At 46.1% G+C, this 15,420-nt stretch overlaps 2 protein-coding genes across 2 annotated transcripts; both read right to left on the bottom strand.

The window, feature by feature from the left end:
- Positions 1-2,619: 2,619 nt before the first annotated feature.
- Positions 2,620-7,849, bottom strand: LOC124696111 (dual-specificity RNA methyltransferase RlmN). Its single transcript, XM_047228886.1, has 8 exons — positions 7,681-7,849; positions 7,425-7,590; positions 5,980-6,090; positions 5,651-5,785; positions 4,652-4,756; positions 3,770-3,939; positions 3,579-3,678; positions 2,620-2,997 (listed from the first exon to the last, which is right to left on the bottom strand). Exons 1-8 carry the CDS (start codon positions 7,794-7,796, stop codon positions 2,755-2,757), a joined length of 1,146 nt encoding a protein of 381 aa, XP_047084842.1. The 5' UTR covers positions 7,797-7,849; the 3' UTR covers positions 2,620-2,754.
- A 1,462-nt stretch (positions 7,850-9,311) lies between these two features.
- On the bottom strand, positions 9,312-12,054 carry LOC124694846 (pre-mRNA-splicing factor 38B). Its single transcript, XM_047227781.1, has 5 exons — positions 11,912-12,054; positions 11,596-11,768; positions 11,369-11,481; positions 10,188-10,239; positions 9,312-10,094 (listed from the first exon to the last, which is right to left on the bottom strand). Exons 1-5 carry the CDS (start codon positions 12,052-12,054, stop codon positions 9,499-9,501), a joined length of 1,077 nt encoding a protein of 358 aa, XP_047083737.1. The 3' UTR covers positions 9,312-9,498.
- Positions 12,055-15,420: the final 3,366 nt, after the last annotated feature.

Genomic DNA, 15,420 nt, shown 5'->3' with positions numbered 1-15,420 from the left:
CCCGAAGTGAACTTCGGATCTACCGTGCCAACACCACGAACGAAGCATGTGACCCATTCCCCATCAAGACGGAAGAATCCCGGGCGACCTGGTAAGAAGTGAACATGGATATGTCAGCACACACATGAACATTAGCACCTGTATCAATCCACCAACATGGAGATTGAAATACCGAAAGAACGAGTAAAGAGATTACCGTACCCATCGAGCATTGCTAGCGGTCACCGTGTTGACTTGCCTCGCCTTTTTCTTGCGGTCTGCCCTCTCCGGACGAGTCCTTAGAAAAGTGGCCAGCCTCTCCACAGGTAAAGCAGCTCGGATCCGCTTTGTTTATCATCTTCTTCTTCTTGAAGGTTGTAGTCTTCATAGGCTTATTGAAGGAGGGCTTGTTATTCCCTTTGTTCTTGCTGTAGGGTTTCTTCCGCACCATGTTGGCGCTAGACCGACCCTCTCCTTTCTCGGTATTATCCTTAGCCCGAGCTTTCTCCTCAACATCAAGAGACGCTATCAGATTTTCAACTGATATCTCCTGTCTCTTGTGTTTGAGAGTTGTGGCAAAGTTCCTCCATGAAGGGGGCAACTTAGCGATGATGCATCCAGCCACAAACTTGTCAAGTAAGGCACACTTAAGGAGTTCAAGCTCTTTCGCAATGCACTCGTATCTCATGAGCTTGTTCGACTACGAACGGTTGTTTACCATCCCGATGTCATGGAAGCTCTCCATGATGTACGAGTTCACTTGCCTGCATCGGTTGCACCGAATTTAGCATTCGGTGCATCCCGGAGCTCTTTACCATCCGTTATGTGCATGTACACATCACACGGACGATCGACAAGAATACTCGAACGCATCCGACGAAGAGAGTATTGTTTTCCTTGAACTTGTTCGATCTTGGTCGAGATATAGTTCCTTCGGGTAAACCATCGGTAACGTCGAATATTTTCATATGAGTAAGCCGGAGCATGGCCTTAACTTGCCACCTCTTAAAGTGCACACCGGTGAACTTATCCGGCCTCAGTGCATCAGCAAAACCAGCCATTGTTAACTCAGGAAATTGCCTACAATTAGGTTTTTGGATTGTTGGATAATTAGGCACAATTTCCATGATTAATTCCAGAATATTAAGCATGACGACAGTAACTACTAACATGTGAAACTCGAACATACTAGATGTAGTGATCAACATGAACAGTAGCATAGCAAACAGTACAACATCCATCGCTAAACAGATCGAGATATGTCGCACGTACCGATCTGGTGGAGGTGGCGGTGGAGGTGTAGCAGATGATGTCGCAGCAGTAACGTTGTTGATGACGGGGACGACGGGTCGAAGTAGACGGCGGTAGGCAGCACCGCCCAACTTGGACGGAAGGCGACCCGTGATGGAGAGCTTGAGCAGTCGCGCAGAGCGCTTCCCAAAAACCTAATTCGCGCCCTCTCCATCACGTGTTTCTGCGGTAGCCGTCGCACGAACGTTTCGAGTCGGTCCGTCTAGGACTCTGTTCGTTTTCCTGAGCTGCAAAAAGTAAGGAAAGTCTCGGCTCGAGGCTCAATCCACTCACCACGAGCGCGGCGCGTGTCGTGTCGTGTCGTGACGTGTCGAGACGAGCGAGGAGGAGGAGGAGCGCGCGTGTAGCACTCCTATTCTCACTCACTTACTAGTGGTGGAACAACCCACCTTATAAGGTGGTCTAACTTCCTCCCAACTTTCCATGTGGGACTAAACTTCCCACCTCTTGCCACTCCCTAGTGAGCTGCCACCAACTTGGGCTCAAACTCACATGGCTGCCACTATGTGGGCTTTGAGATTTATAGGAAAAACTGAAATCTAATTTGGGCCACTAAAAGTGGGCCCAATATTTCAACATATAAGTGGATCTCCCACATTGCAATGAGATAAGTGAATCATTTGCTCCATTCATTTGTGTCTCTTCTCTCAATATTACAACACACACATCTCACATGCTGGAGATCTCCACACAACGCACCATAACTTTCCATTTCCGGTGCCAACCAACAACACGTTCTTCGAATCGGACGCCTCCAACCTGGTGCAAGCCCTCAAGAGCAAGACTTATGACATGTCAAGCGTCGGAGTGGTGATCAAGGAGGCTAGAAGCCTGTGCAACCTGAACTTTGAGTCTTTTGACTTCTCTTTCTGTCGTCGTTCTTGTAACAATGCTTTCCATGAGCTTGCAAAGCTGGGAGCAATTTCTAAGTCCCTGGACTCTTACTGGGATGATCATGCACCCAGTTGTATCGCTACTGTTCTGGCCAGAGATTTAGCTGGGCCATTTTAATGGAAGTCCTTGTTTAAACTTCAAAAAAAAAAACACGTTCTTCGGTTTATAAGTAACTAGCCCAGGAAGCAAAGAAAAGCTTGAGTCCAACGGACCAAGATAATAATACATGTAGAGCCAGATAAGAACTAGAGACATATATAATCTACTAATTTCGACAGGAGATAAACCCTGCGATGCGCTGTCACCATATATGTCCATTGCAAGGCTTAGTTACCAACAATCCAGTTGCTATCCACAAAAACCAGGCCTGTGGCATTGTGTTAGCAACAGCAAAATTGTGTTTCCCAGTTGCAAGGGAAACACCACAATCCACAATGGCCACAGTCAGGACTATATTTTAAAGCTTGGTTCAAACTATATGGTGCTAGTTATAATATCACGCGATGATGCTAATTGGTAAGAGTTTGACTTCTCGATGATATATCGCATAAATAACAAGCGCGACAGAGATCAAAGCCTGAGGTCTTCGATGTCTGACAGAAGGGTGGCACCACCCGCCGATCTTTCATCGGGTAGGCTAACCACCAATTGGCCACAGGCACCAGCTATGTCTTGACCCATCTCCTGGCGAACAGTGGTTCGGATGCCGTAGATGCCTCTCAGGACCTTCTGGAACTTCTTCACGTTCTGCTCACTGCTTGTCTTGAAATTGCTTGACGAGCCAATTGGATTGAATGGTATCAGGTTCACAACCTGTCAGTTATTAAGAGAACAGAGTGATGATTGGTTTCAGTTGGCAGTCATCAAGATGAACATGTAATGATGTGTACGCAAAATCACAAATCCATGCTCTGCCACCTTTGTTCGCAAGATGGCATGCTCTGTACATATACTCTGCCTTCTATAAAATCAAGCTACGCAATTGCGTACTCTCGGAAAAAAAAATCCATGCTCAAGCGGTCATGGACTCATGGCATTATGTGCTTGCTGTATAAGACTGATATGAAGCACACATTCACATCACATGCAGTTCAGATGGTTGCCAACAGTTTTGGAAAAAAAATGACCAGAGGGAGATACAAGCTCAGAGAGACCAGCTAAAGATGTTGCATGAATTCAAGGTACCTCAATGGGAGTAAGAGAACTGAACAAAGTAAACAAAAAGGTCAACTGAAAACAGACAGGCAATGACAAAAATGAGATTATCCTTATGCAATTCAAAAGTGCAGAATCATAAACATCAAGGGTAAGCGTAGTGTATTAGATGATTTGAAATGTTTAAGGGCAGAAACAGGATAAAACATAGAGTAGTAAAGGAACACAACGTAGCTTACCACTTTAAATGTTTCAAGTAGTTTACAAAGCTGGTGGGCATGTTCCTCCTGATCATTGACTCCATCAAGCATAATGTACTCGATAAAAATCGTCTGCTTGCTGTGATGAAACATGGAAGTGGTTATTAATGCTCAAAGCTACCCATTCAAACATTTGGAACTGACTAAACATGAGAGTTGTGGAATCTTACCTCACGTTTTGATAGGACTGTAATGCATTCATTAGCTTTGCTAAAGGAAACGCTCGTGCAGCAGGCATTATATGACAGCGTATGTCTTGGTCAGGAGCATGCAGTGACACAGCTAAGTTTATATTTGGAAGGTCATTGTTGAATTTGTTGATCGAATGGATAATCCCAACCTGCAGTACGTCACATAATATCACAATATAAACTAAGATTTACAATAGTTGCTACAAGTCTTATCCTCAATGATGATCAATATTTCAGCTACATTAATCCTAAAGAAAACTCAATAGCTCAAAAAAATATTAGCAGGACATAATTTTACAATGGTGAATCATATGGACCCACACAAGCCATGATAGGAAAGATAATACAAGTCAAAAAAGTATGGAATGACACGTGAGTATAAGATAATATCAAGTTATCAGCATAGAGACGTCTTCACCAAACAAAAGGATAGGCCCAATGCTGTACTGCAATACAAGTCTATGGAGTAAGGACTGGAAGCAGCTTCAATAATAGGTGGGGTCAAAAAAAGGAAATGCCTATGATCTTTTGGTAACTAACAAGGCCATTGCCAGGACAGCAAAAGAATTTTACAATACTGAAATAGGAGACGACCACATAGCAGACATGTACATCCTTACAATATCCAATGCCCAGTGCACTATTTGCTGGGTGATCTTTGCATGATTATCAACTATATCTTACACGTAATTTTCCAGTGTGGTTTATCACAAAACAGGGGTGGTAACAGCTCATTCAGAAAGTCATTTGAAGTGTTCAATGAGGTTAGCTACTATCATAAGATTTTCATCCAAAAATCATCTCAATAGTCCAGAATGAGATGTCAACATGTAAACAAACTATATACGGAAGTATGCTTACAGTAGATACAGTAACTCTCTTGGGTGAAATCTGAAAGGGAGATGCTGTCAAGACTTGGATTGCTTCAACCAAAGCATTGTAGTTGTTTAATGGCTCCCCCATCCCCTGCATATACAGCAGAGCAAGGACATAAATAAAAATCATATGGAAAATACTGCTTAACAGACATCAAATCCAATAACATAATCTTCTAATTTTCTCACTAATATATATACAAATAATGGGTATGTTTTGTTGGAGCCCAAATGTGCCATTCGGCAGCTTATGATCTTTTGGTCATCACCTAGTTGGTAGCCAAAATTTGGTTGCCTAGGAAATGTACCTACCTCACATTCCCTTCACAAATCTTGCCAATTTTTTGGCCAACAAGAGCCCAACGTACCTCTAGCCAATATTTTGGCTAGAAAATGGTTGGCACAAATTGGTGGGGCATTAGATGGCGTGAACCACACATTCCAACATCTTAATAATTGGCACAGATCCCAATATACAACTTGTATGAGTAAGAAAGTGGAAGCACTCAGCCATACAAGTACAAATTGTTTTCCAGATAATAATTTAAACTTGCATGAACGTTTGTCAACACATGCATATAATATGAAGCACAGTGGCTCTGTAGTTTCCTCATGAAAAGACAACATATGATCCTACCTAGCCTCGTACAAGAAGAAACTGATACAGCAGATCAACATTTTGCCAATATAAAATCATAAAATTTACAAACATCAGCAAGAAAACAATAAAAATATATACAGTGGCAACACTTGAAAGATGCATCATGACTTTTTTTTTGGTGATTGTATGTAATTCTAACTATGCAAATTACACAAGAAAAAAAAGTCAAAAACAAAACCAAACAACACAAATGAATCAGGTTCGGATGATTGAAACATAAGATCAGGGAGTCTAAAGCTGCATTATATACACACTTCAGCGGGCATGATTTTCCTTAGAAACCAAATATCAGGAAACTCCAAATAAGTTAAGAATTTAAATTACCATGAAAACAATATTTCGAATTTGAGAATAACGGGATGCATGGACCATCTGTTCCACAATTTCTCCAGAAGTAAGATTGCTTTTGAATCCCATTGTTCCAGTCGCACAGAATCTACAGCCCATCTTGCACCCTACCTGTGTTATATTGGAGAAGCAAAGTGAACACAGTGATCAGAAACTCGCAAGATTAAGAAGAATCGTAGTATGTCGCACATAAAGTTACTACCACCTCCACAGAAGCAATACTGCTAAACAATTTAAGCCATTACAAAAAAAAATTGATGTTACTAAAGCACTGGTCGTTCAATATGAAAGGCAAATATATCTACCTGTGATGATACACACAGGGTTGAACGCACTCCTCCAGGGCGTGTCTTCCCATCATACTTCCCTAGTCGTGAATCGTACCGCATGATCACTGCTTCTACAGATTCTCCATTCTAGAGCCACATATAAATGTGATAAGTCAATGTCCTTCGATATTAAAAGCGAGAACAAGCTAACAGGTAAAATAATATGTGCCGACAAAAAGAAAAAGCAAAAGAATCTGAGACAACAATACTAAAAAGGGATTTCTCATAATTTAGGATGAAACAGCATCATATCTCAGCTTGATCATGAAAAAGTGATTCACATGCAAGCAAACAAATCAAGTGAAATTGGCAGTGGTGATGAAATGACGCTGAATAACATTACACAGTTTACCTTGTGGTTCTGTTAAAATTAAGATAATTGGGAAACTACAAAAGTAATCCAGCGCATGCTGTCACACACACATTGAAGCATTCAAGCTTTGGATCAGGAGTATTATTGTCAGATGGATGCGTCACCACACGCTAGATCCAGCTGACCCTAGCTGGCTCCAGTTATTGGGTATAATTGCTGTAATCTTCAAGTTAGGAATAGTATCATTTAGACTAGGGAGTAATCAGTTAGAGATAATATAGCACTAAGCTTGTGCCTGGACACAATTAGAGACAAGATACACCTTAGCCTGGGTCATAAGCCAAATAGAGATAAGATCTTTTCTAAGATATGGGATTTTTTTAGATTCGATTGTTAGGATCAGCTCTACATAAAGAGCCTTGGCACATGCATTTTTATCAAGTAAGAAGATCACAATCTATCTCTCGTCTCTTTCGTCCTTTCAATACCTAATCTAATCCCTCTACCCAATTAGCCGTGCTGCCGGTCATCCTCCGGTCAGTATAACAATTATCATGATCAGCTGGGCAGGTGGCATATCTAAAGAGCGAAAACACATGCTAACACAGTGCAAATGAAGGTATTGATAACAATTGGTCTGCGTGTTTCCTCGAAAACATTTGTACGCGTGCTGATGCTTGCATCAACCAGTGCACTTAAATAAAAAGGCACAGTTCTTACTGGCATTGGAATGAAGTTCCTATAACACTCACCGGACAAGCTCATGGTGAGGCTTGAAAATTAAAACATTTCTCAAGTGACAAATCAGCTGCGGACCGATACAAGCAAGCATGTACTAACTAAATCTACATACATTCAAACCCTAGTGGAATCAAAAGGACCATTTTTTTGCAAAAACAAAGCCAGTGAGTATGATTCTAGCTCGCATACTCAAAACTACAACTTCATTCAGTTGTGCAGGGAAACAGTGGAGGAACTGGTAATCAGGAAAGTCGAAACGGTTTGTGAACTAAACCTAATCCCAAAATAGCCATTATTAGGGCTTGACAGACCAAATTGCCGCACCCAACATCCAAATCTGGTCCGACGCGAGCAGATAAACAGTCACCTGGAGGCGGATCAGCAGCTTGGTGGTGGTCCGGTCCTTGGACTCGGCGGCGGCGCTGAGCGTGGAGGTGGTGGGCCGGAACTTGCTCCGCAGGAGCGCGTACGCGGCCGCCGGGAGCGACGGGACGCCGTCGAGGTCGGCGCACCTAGGGTTCTGCAGCACGTACCTGGAGAGAGAACACCGCCGGTCAGAACGAAACCAGGAGGGGCGGGGGGCGGCGGCGTGCAAGTAGGGTTCCAGGGGTTAGGAGGCGTACTTCCAGATGAGAGGGATGAAGTGCGGGGAGACGCCGGCGGCTTCGAACTCCGCGCGGATGTAGCCGGCGTCGAACACGGAGCGGTGCGACGGCTGCTTAGACGACGACGACGCCATTGGGGAGGATTCGGGAGGAGGGAGCGGAGGCGAAGAGGAGGGGAAGGGGAGAGAAGTCGAGGTGTTTGGCTGAAGCAATGAGTGTGGGTTTTGGGGGTTTCAGGGCTAAGTTGCTCCGAAATGAAATGGAGACAGGTAATGAATTGATTTGGAAAACCGGAAATTAAGGATGAGATTTATGTGCAGTATTTAGCGTCAAATTTACGAGAAAGTTTAGCTTTTTTTTTTTGGGTCTACTAGGGTTTATTTTTGTATAGGGTCAATTTTACTATATGATGTCAGAGAAAATTTATTTAGCTTATATAAGTTTTGGACTGGCTCAGCCAACGCGGATTTTTTTTTTTTTTGACAATCAATACCACATATATTCATAGCAATAAATAGTACATGGTAGAGATACATGAACTGACTTCAATGATAACAAAATAAAGTCTCAAAGATAGTAACAAATCTTCGAGGTCTTCAATTTCTTTCTTCTTCCAGAACACAATCTTGTACTCTTCTGAAGGCAGCCAAAGATAGATAGCGAACCATAGACCTGTAGATACCGACGAAAGTTCTCCCATAATTTTTTGAGCCGCAATGCCAAGACTACGTGCACGCACGCAACCATTAGAGCAGTCATACAACATCGGCAAGAGTACCAACACCAGTATATCAGGGAATAATAACCGACTAGCTTTGTCGTCGTCGATGGAGAGCCGAGAGTACGAATCACCATTGCCGAGGACGTAGCAGCCGGGACAAAAACTGCGAGGATAATCCTCCTCGCGGCAACAACGACAAAAGATCCAAAATCGATCTGGCGAAGCAAGATCCGAAGACCCATACCTAGAAAATTGTGACTGTTCAACACCACCATTGACGCCGGGAAGAAGATCTCGTCGCCGAACGAAAGGCCGAAGATCACTTATTGCAGACGATGCCATCTCCATTGAGGGGAAACCAACAAGACGGCTACCAAAATCCTAACATAATCTAATGAAAACAATACTTTTATTCAAAACTCCACGCATAGATCAGGTTCCCCACTCCTCCCGACGCCGGCGAAGCCGACCGGAGGAGGGGGAACCAATCTATGGAGGAGGATAAACTGAAGGCGGCGGCTGAGAGAGGAGAGACGGGAAAACCCTGTTTGTTCCGTCCGCACGCACCCAGCCAACGCGGATTTTGCATCAAACATAACAGGCATTTCTGCGTCTCAAAATCGCAACTGAAGCTAAGATGTACATTGAGGTGATTATCCACTAGTAGACAGTGTGTGAAACATAGGATAGCACTTGAGGATATTTGGAACGGGTACAGATTCAGTGGGAGTTTAACATGTTGAAGAACATACTTGTTCCATAGACCCAACATGGACGGGTACAGTTTGTTACAGACACATCCCTCCAAAGGAATAAGAGATCATTTCCATCCCAAACAAAGACTTCCATGGATCCCATTATGAATAAACTGATACAGTATTACTATTTAGTACAGACACTACACTTCAAATGGAAGAGAACATCGTCAGAATGAAAAGGCTAGATAATACCAAATTCCAGCAGCATGACATATAGTTAGAATTGATCCCCGCAAAACCAAGTACATAGTACTCAAGCCATTCTAAACAACTCCATAGTCCAGGCAACAATAAAGATAGATATCAACTACCTGTGGCAACTCGCAAGTAACTCCAGGCAACAACAAAAAAGGGTAGCTACAGCGCCAAGAGTGCTTCAACTTTTGCAATCTGCTCTTCTTCGGTCATCGGAGCTGGGGTATTGTCTTTCTGATCATAAAGGTCATGCTTCCATTTCTCTGTTTGTTCCCCAGCAGCCTCATGCATGTTGTTTCTTCCGCCATACTGGTACTCAAACCTGTCTCTGCCCCTTCCCCCTCTACCAGCAAAACCACGCCCCCTTGAATCATAGCCATTCCTCTGACCAGCACTCCTGTAATCAGAAAATCCCCTCCTGGCACCTCTATCATCAGGCCTTACGAATTCCCGTGAGTGGTAATTCCTCCTTTCTTCTCCCATTCCAGAGGTTAGCCCAGGTTTACGTGATCTTGCATCCGGTTCTGTAACAGCTGACCCTTGCTCCTCAAGTGGCATTCCCCTCTCCTTAAATCCTGGCCTCCTTTTGGCAGCAGGAGCTTCTTCCTCCAACTTGAAAAACCCATCATGCTTCCATGTAGAATCAACATCATTCTGTGGTTGGGCCTGCTCAACCTTTTCCTGCAAACCGTGTCCCTCAGACTTGTGTTTATCTCTATCATCAAGATGTTCGTTATGACCCCAGTGTCTTCCATAGTCTTTGCAAAATGAAAAAAAAAAGTAATATAAGCACAGGGATGGAAAGATAAATTAATGCGGAAAGTAGGACTGATAAGGCAGCTCATCACTACCTTGGCGACCATAGCGTCGACCTCCATGCCCAGCACTGTCACGTTCATCATGCTGTACATACAAGCATAAGTAGCCTAATGTTGTTAATATGGTGCGGCATTTGAAGGTATGTGTCATAAAAGAGCTACCAATAAATCACCAGAAACATAGTACTTATGCATGATGACCTGACAACAAACAGATATTCTTTAGCGGCAACCCAACATTCTCAACACAAATACACTTCCACAACAGTACAAGGAAACAACATGAACATGACTACCAATGTAAAAGAGTTAAGTAAAGCACATAGTTGTTTCTCATGAACATCACTGGAAGATATGTGAGTTTTAATACAGCCGGAGCAGTTATATTCCAAACTACAAAGATGAAGAAGCATAATTTGGTTTAGATAAAGAAATCATATGGGAAGACATCTAGACTCTAGAACATATGTGTTAACTACAATGTAACCTCAACCAAATTGAATCAGAAAGCAATCAAGATGAGTTACATCTTACTCCCCCATTTCTGAGTACATAAATCGCCATGCGATCCAGAGTCAATCTTTAAAAAAATGACCATTAGCATATGTAAAAACATATACAGAGTATTAATGACTACATGCAAATGTTGGTACTGTATTTGACTTGCAAAATACTTCCATAATAGTCTATTTCCTACATTATAATATATATATTAAATAAAGTCTAAATCTTGCACTGCGGACTGAGAGAAGCAAACAAATTACTTATATCTGCAGATGAAGAAGTATGTCATAATGAGGTACAACTTGCAATCCATGGATCTCAGAAAATTATAGTTCTATACAATGGCATAGGACAACAATGCAGTACTACACACTGAAGAATACAAGGCATATCTTGCAACAGACCAAGTCAGGATGTAATCTACAACGTACAAAGAAAAATGAACTGATGAGCGTTGAGATGTAACTTAAACCAAGTGCCCCTCTTGTTAGTAAGTAAGGGTTCCTAGATAGGACAACAGATAGATATTCCACACCAAGAACCCAGCGCAAGAATTGGCATTTACTACTGCTCCAGCAGGTGTGAACATTGAGGCCGCGATCCGTCGATTGGGAGTTAAGTGCATAGCAATCAAGCCGCTTAAAGCAAAGAACATAAGCCACTGGTGGTGGTGGTGGTCCCTTTCTGTTCATAGAGTAGAAGACAAGAACCTGGAAGAACGAAGATCGAGGCTGCCAGGCCTCTCTCGTCTCGGAAAACCGCTTGGTTCCCCTGGGAGATCTCTCGTGCCTCGCGGGAGGGTCATCTTTCACATCGCCCGGCGCCTTCCCCTCCCAGCGAGCGGGGTCAGGATCATCTTGCCGCTTCCCATCCCAGCGCGCAGGATCGGGACCATCGGGCCGCTTCCCTTCCCAGCGCGCAGGATCAGGGTCATCGGGCCGCTTCCCCTCCCAGCGCAGGGAGCCAGGATCATCGCGCCGGGCCTGGGCAGCTTGCAAGGGCCGGTTCCTCCTCTCGTCGTGGTCGCCCGCAATGGCACTCTCCTCGGCTCGACGCCTGTGGTGGCTCCTGTCGGATTCGTGCCTCCTGTCATCCCTCCACCTCCTCGGGCTACCAAAAACGAACGCCGGAATGGGGTTAGTATGGGCTCGAATCGCATTGCCACATCCGAGGAATCTATCGGCCCCGTTCTACCAGTAATCGAAATCCAGCGAGACGGATCGAGGGAAGTGCGGCCAAGATTGGTTTGGTACCTGGGGGGATCGTCCCGCCGCGGCCTGGACGAGGAGTGGGGGCGCCTCGCGTGCGAGTCACGGCCCTCCCGCCGGAACGGCTCGCGCGGCGAGGGCGCCGTCGTCGTCGTCGTCCGCTTCCTATCTTCTGGTTCTTCCCCCATCTTGGCTTCGATTCCCCGGAGAGCGGAGAGCGGAAAGCTAGGGTTTTTTACACGGGGGCCAGACAGAAGCTGCGATGCTGTGCGGACTCGACCAGACCAGACCACACACGCTGCGAACCGGTCTGGGCTTAGGTTCGCTTTAAGATACGTGCTGGGCTGGTTGTGATAATATTACAGCGAGAGTGAGCGTCTTCCCGGAACATGTGATTGCCTAATTGGTGATTGGTTCTTCCTTGAGGTCATCTCCGGACATACTATTTGGTGAAGCTATTTATCTTTACTAGGAGTATTATATTTTAGTTGGTCGTACGTCATACAACACGTTTGGTGAGAAGATTGGGAACATCTGGAACGTCTAATCATGTCTACCATAATCAGCACCGTGCGATTGATTTTCGTGGGTCTCCGATTTCTCCTTTCCTTTCCTCGACAGGGCCACAAAATCAGGCAATCAAATCACACAGGCCACTGCCAGTCTGGCACCACCGACGCCATTAGGGTTTTCTCCACGCGTTGTTGACCGGCCTGGCGGCCCCCTCCTCTCCCGTACGCAGCCGCCGCCCGCCCTCCCCCTTTACTTTTCTTTACCGTGTCATTGGCTGCGCCCCGCCCCCTACTCGCGTACTCATCACCATGTATGGTGAGGGATGCGTGGACGACCATCTTCGCCGGCGTCGCCTCCGGCTTGGCGCGCACGAGCCTCTCCGAAGTCGGGTAATCTTCTTGGGCGCTAAATCCACAGCCCGACAGATGCACAATTGTGGTGTCCGCTCGATCACCTGACAGCAGCGAGAAAGAGGCGGCTTCTCGGATGAACTGGGTAAGGAGGTCGACGAGAGGAAGGTATGGAACAGCTGAGGTGCGAGTGAGATATTGGCTGTAGTCAGCGACTGCTGGTGGCACTAGCCAAGACGATGACCTACTCCCTCGTACTTCCTCCGAAGGTATGACACAGCAACCAGAAGGCTTCGCCCCTAACACGCTTCTGTGTTAATTTTGAAGACATCAGCTCCCAATTCTTAATTATCTGGTAGTACATTTGTATTGGTTAATTTTAGGCGAAAGAGGGAATATGTGGCAAATGCTTCTGGATCATCAACACTGTTAATCATCGACTGAAACTCTCCTTTTGGTTAATGATAGCATATGTGGCAAATGCTTCGTCATTAGATATAAGTACTCAGAAGGGATTTGCGCTCTTGAATGCTTATAACTAGGTAAACTGATTACAAGTTTGCATGATTTACGTTCAAATCTGTTGTTTCTTGCAGTAATAATCCCCTATCAAATTTAATAGAGGTGGCATTGTCAGACGTTACTGGACAAAAAATGCTATGATGGTTTTGAGAATATCAAAGTGCTCTGCAGCTGTTGCAGAAATACATGGTACGACTCTTTCTATTATTGTGATGTCTTTAAAATAGTATGTACAAATTAATGGGTAGCACATTTTCTGCTACCGAATCTAAATGTAATTATCGGAGATCTCACAGATGGCCATGACTTCTTTCTTTCTCAAAAGAGAAAGTGATGCATCATCGCCCTTTTGTTTTTTTCCTCCCGGGTTGCCACGCACGGGCGACCCCGGAGGCGCCCCTCCAAACCCTAAAGGCCGCCGCCTGGACCTCCTCCTCTAGCCATTGCCGCCGCCAGTGCCGGCGGTGGCGGCCATGCCCGGCCGTCGAATACGGCGGGTGAGGGCGGGCGCACCCTGGCGCCCCCCCTATGTGCGGAGGGGGGGGGGGCTCAAGGGTGGCGTGGTTGGCGAGTGCGGTCGGCGACGCGGGGCTTCACGGGCTCATGCGTCGGGGTCGGTAGGTTTGGCGGCGCAGAGATGTGGCGGAGCCCGGCGAGCAGTGGTCGGAGTGGAGCGGCGGCGACGTTGGGAGGCGACAGGACGCAGCCGGTGCTGGAGGCGGAGGCGCGGAGAGTCTCGGCTAGGGAGAGCCCTCGGTGAGCGGAGGTTCGCCGCCTTGAGTCTGGTGCGGTCTGGCGTCGCCCGGCGGCGGGGAGCGGGAGCTAGAGATGCGGGCCCGATCTGGGCTTCCGGGCCCGATCCGGGCCCGCCGGCTGAGGCGTTTTGGCGCGTGGTTTTCGCCTGGAGTTGGCGAGGACTGCTGCGTGCTGGAGGGGAGTTGTGGCGGCTATGGTGCCTGGCTAGGCTGGAGGTGGAGTTGGTGGTTGACCTGATCCTCACTGTTCGGGGTGTGTCGGAGTGGTCTGCAGCTTTTGCGACTTCAACAACGAGGTGCTGTGGCGGCGGCGGCGGTGCGAGGCTCATGGGCGGTCTGCCCCATGCTCCGGTGTTTCGGAGATGTTCGACGATTTGGAAGGAAGTCCTGCCTGGCTTGGGTTGGGCCGGCGGCGACGGTGCCCGTGGGTGTCGTTTCCCTCCTTGGAGGCGCCGCCGTGGAGTGTCGGCATCTCCATAGCCTGCTGGAGCTAGGTGTTGTCTTCGGGTTGAAAGCCTCGATCCGGAGCGGATCGGCACGATGGCTGCGGCTGCGACATCATGACTCTGTTGGGAGCATCGTGCTTGAAGACACGGTGCGGAGGTCCTTTGCGGCGTTCATCCGGTGACGCAGCGGTCCACGGCGGATCTTCAGGGGTGCTATGCACGTCACTCCTGGCATGTTTGCGATGACGGCTTCTGGGGGGCCGACCAAGTCCCGCCATTGATCTCCTTCGGATGGTGCGTCGACAAGGAAGGACTTTTTGGAGGTGTTCTTCTTCGGAGGTGAATGGCGTTGGTTGAGACGCGGTTTTGTTCTTAGCTTAGGACAGGTGCTTTGTTTTGTTGTTGTTTGGTCTATAGCCGGTGTCATGTCCGGTTACGCTCGTTGCTTGTAGGGAGTGGTGCCGTTCTTGTACTCAAACCTCCGCTTTCTATATAAAGATATGATACATCTTTGGCGTACTCTCGAAAAAAGGCAATGCATTCTTTTGTTTGATTGAAATTTTACTTTGGTGAACGTTTCTTGCAGGACATGTGCACTACACGCTCAATCTCCAAGTACACACGGGCAAGAAATTCATGATGTTCCATACAGACAAGTGGCCACCATCTTCCCGAGAGCTCGGACAACTTCCCCTTTTCTCGGGTCGCCAGCATCACAATAGCCATGTTAGGATTGGTTACCTCTATCCAGTCGTCTTGCTTCTTGTTTGATGATTTATGTCAAATGTAAAAAATTGATGTCAATATTAGAACTTGATTGTGCATTTCCTCTGTTTTCCCCCGATTTAAGGTATTGTTGTAGCATACATCAAGTAATGGACTATTACAGTGTAGTTCCCGCTGATTGTTGGCTACTAATTCATGTGGCTATTTGACTTTTAATCCCTCAATTAGTACGTACCACAATT

The sequence above is a fragment of the Lolium rigidum genome, chromosome 3 (genome assembly GCF_022539505.1).
Source record: "Lolium rigidum isolate FL_2022 chromosome 3, APGP_CSIRO_Lrig_0.1, whole genome shotgun sequence".
Taxonomy (NCBI): Eukaryota; Viridiplantae; Streptophyta; class Magnoliopsida; order Poales; family Poaceae; genus Lolium; species Lolium rigidum.
Note: the sequence above shows the minus strand (reverse complement) of the source record. Positions and strands in the feature narration are given on the sequence as shown.